Below are 3,395 nucleotides of genomic sequence, written 5' to 3' on the forward strand. Positions count from 1 at the left end.
AATACCAAGGTTGTTCGAACTAGGTTGAATCAGGAAATGACAAGTAAATTGATTCCGAGAAAGAGGCTGAGCCAATTAACTAGCAAATCGATACGTATTGATTGAACAAAATTTTTTATAATTTTTTTAATAATTTAGTTAATGAAATCTTACCGAACAATTAAGCTAAAAATTAGTGATATGATTAATCCGACTAAATATTTTACTAGTAGATCAAATAAATAAAATTTTACTCACACATTATTAAAGTGATGATGTAGAATTTTTACAGTTATTTTATCACACCATAAGAACCACATGAAAATTCAGTTAAACTATATTCAATCAAGGATATTTTCAAAATAATTTAAGACATTTATCTAATGAAAGGATGTTAACTTATTAATAACATTATAAAAGTAAATGAATCAAATCATGTCAAATTTAAATAAAAGAATAAATCTCAAATTTTAGCAATATAAAAGAATTAAAACCGGAATTAAACCGAAATAAAAATATTGTCCCATGCGGCAGGAAAAGCTTAATCGTAAAACATGAAGAAAATGTCCATTTCTTTGCCTCTGTCCTACATTCACACACGAAATTATTATTATATTTATAATAAGCGCGTTCCATTGAAGAAGCTTGGAAGTATCCCTACAATCAGTGTACTCAAATGTCCTACCATACCAGCCAACTCAGAACAACGTAAGATATTAAAAGAATCAATCCTGACAACGTTGGCTGCACCAAAACCAGCATACCAACCGGTGGCGAGTAGGCTCACACGCTGCCAGGATTGTGGAGTCCATGGCGTGGCTCAGTGCAGCGGTTGATAAAGCTGGTGGCCCTTTCTCTCCCAACAAGTCCACGCTTCAAATCTTAGCCTTCGAGGCAGCGAAAACTATGTCTCGCCTTGTCGCACTTTATAAGTCTTTGTCTGATGATGAGATGTTTAAACTCCGGAAAGGTCCCATGAAATCCCTCGGCGTTGCGTTTTTGAACTCCATGGATGAAAGCTATCTTCTTGGCCTTGCGTGTAAAGAGAAGCTCGAGGATCTGGGTCATGCCGTTGTCGTAGTTTCTCGTCTGAGTAAACAATGCATCGGTGACGAACTCAACAGGTTTGAAATCGCTTACCACAACAAGAAACAGGGAATTATTGATGTCGGCAACGTTGATTTTAACTCCAGAAATGTTGGAAAAGCCATTGAAAAGATGGAGAAATACGCGAATGCGACATCTGCTCTACACGCATCATTGGTTGCCCTCAACGAATTGGAAGTATCAGAGAAGAAAATGCAGAAACCGAAGATCAACATTGATTACTTCAACGAGGAAATCAATTTCCAAAGAAAACAGGTTCTACATTTCAGACAAATTTCCCTGTGGAGCCAAACATTTGATACAAGTGTTGGGTTAATGGCTCGAATCGTCTTCGTGATTTACGCTAGAATATGTACCATTTTTGGACCCTTTGTTCCAAGTCTTACATGCATCTATATTCCAAAAAGAAAAGCTTTACACAAGAAGGTTTATCCAGAGACCAGTTATTGCCTCCTCGTAGATAAAGAGAAGTACACGGAACATGCCTCAAAATCAGGTCCAATCATGAAAGCTTCCTGGACCAACCCAAGACCAGACGTTCTCACAGTGGCCAACTATGTCTATCAGGTCCAATCATGAAAGCTTCGAGGACCGAACCCAAAAACAAAAGTTTGATACAATCGGCTCCAGGCAACACTGTAGGAGCAGCAGGGCTTGCTCTTCATTATGCAAACATAATCATTAAGGCAGAAAGTTGTTTCTACTCAACAACAAGCATCAGCAACGAATCACGGGAGAACATGTACGAGATGTTGCCAATAAGCTTGAAACACGCTTTGAGAAGGAAGCTGAAAGGCCATTTGAGCAAGGATGTGGAGGAGAGTGATGAAGGACAAGGTTTGGCACAAGGGTGGAAAGAAGCCTTGGGGGAGATAATAGGGTGGTTGGCACCAGTGGCACATGATACGTTGAGATGGCAACAAGAGAGTGACTCGCAGCAACAAAAACTGGATTCGGAGCCGACAGCATTGTTGATGCAAACATTGCATTTCTCGGATTTGGAGAAAACAGAGGCGGCAATTGTGGAGGTTTTGGTAGGATTGAGTTGTATATATAGGTACGAGGGTCGACGGGAGAGGCACGATGGCTGATGTTGGTTATAATGAAACCAATGTCGGTATTTGTTTATCATTATAATTTCAATTTATACTAGGTTTGCCTAGGCCTGTTTCCTTTTTTTGAGTTAATATACTCGATTGGTTAATTCTTTTACAAGCCCTTTTGGAAGAAGGGAAAAAGAAGGGACTGAATGCCAATTTTTACTTTAATTGAGACTAGAAATGAACTTGTCTTTCAGTTTCTTTACCAAGAATTTGGTAATTGAGCGCGTTTTATGTATTGTCATCTGCACACGCTTACATCAAAAGAATTGTCTTTCTTTAACCACTCATCAAATCCTTTGCCCGTACTTGGTGTCCTATTTCCTGCCCGACTAATAGTTATTTGCCATGTGGCACAATAAACTAAAAGAAATGATTTTCTTTTCTGATTTTTCCTCATAGTTTATTCTATTCTTATCCGACTTTTTTTTTCTTCATATCTCTAACGTTCAGTTTGTGCAAGTGTGCACAGTTATTCAAGTAATAAGTAAGTAAATGAGTTATCGTCTCCATAGGAACTGTATATATTAATCGATTAATTGTAAAATTATAAGTTAACAATTTTGTGATAAAAACACAATAATTTTAGTGATGATCATTAAACTAGATTAATTTAATTAGATGCAAAATTGATCCCTAATGCAATTGCAATCTAAGTATGCAAATTATCTAAATGTATGAATCAATTTAGCAGCAAAAACACAACTTCAACAATCAATAACTTGAATAGGCTAGGATAACTACATTAATCAACTTGACTCATTTTCATCATGCTTAACAGTGTTAGAAAAACATTCCATGGCAACTCGATCTTTCATGAGTTTGGAAACTAAATTAAGTCCTTTCGGAATCTTTTACTTAGTGAAACATGCATTTAACTTACCACATTAAACTAAGGGTTTCTTAGTATTTATGTAAAGTAACAGGAACGTGTTAGGTTTGAAACAGTTTAATCACATAAACCTAAAAACTATGCAAGATAATAGAGCTCGTTAAAGTTGTTATGAACCTTCAATTTGTCGGATTAGGATCTAAATTAAGCATGCACTTTTCAATTATTACGTCCACTAGCCGTCGTCTGGTTAGGATCGCTCAGCTAATTCTAATGCATCCAATCACGTATGAATGAAATACATACTTGAAAATATGATCGGCTGAGGCACAAACACTATAAACATAAATCAAACAAATCTCATTGAATAAATGCAA

At 36.5% G+C, this 3,395-nt stretch overlaps 1 protein-coding gene across 1 annotated transcript; it reads left to right on the top strand.

Annotated features, from left to right (window-relative positions):
* Positions 1-789: 789 nt before the first annotated feature.
* On the top strand, positions 790-1,665 carry LOC105765375 (uncharacterized). The gene has a single exon (XM_012584435.2). The coding sequence runs from the start codon at positions 790-792 to the stop codon at positions 1,663-1,665; it is 876 nt and encodes a 291-aa protein (XP_012439889.2).
* Positions 1,666-3,395: the final 1,730 nt, after the last annotated feature.

This window comes from Gossypium raimondii, chromosome 13 (genome assembly GCF_025698545.1).
Source record: "Gossypium raimondii isolate GPD5lz chromosome 13, ASM2569854v1, whole genome shotgun sequence".
Classification (NCBI taxonomy): Eukaryota; Viridiplantae; Streptophyta; class Magnoliopsida; order Malvales; family Malvaceae; genus Gossypium; species Gossypium raimondii.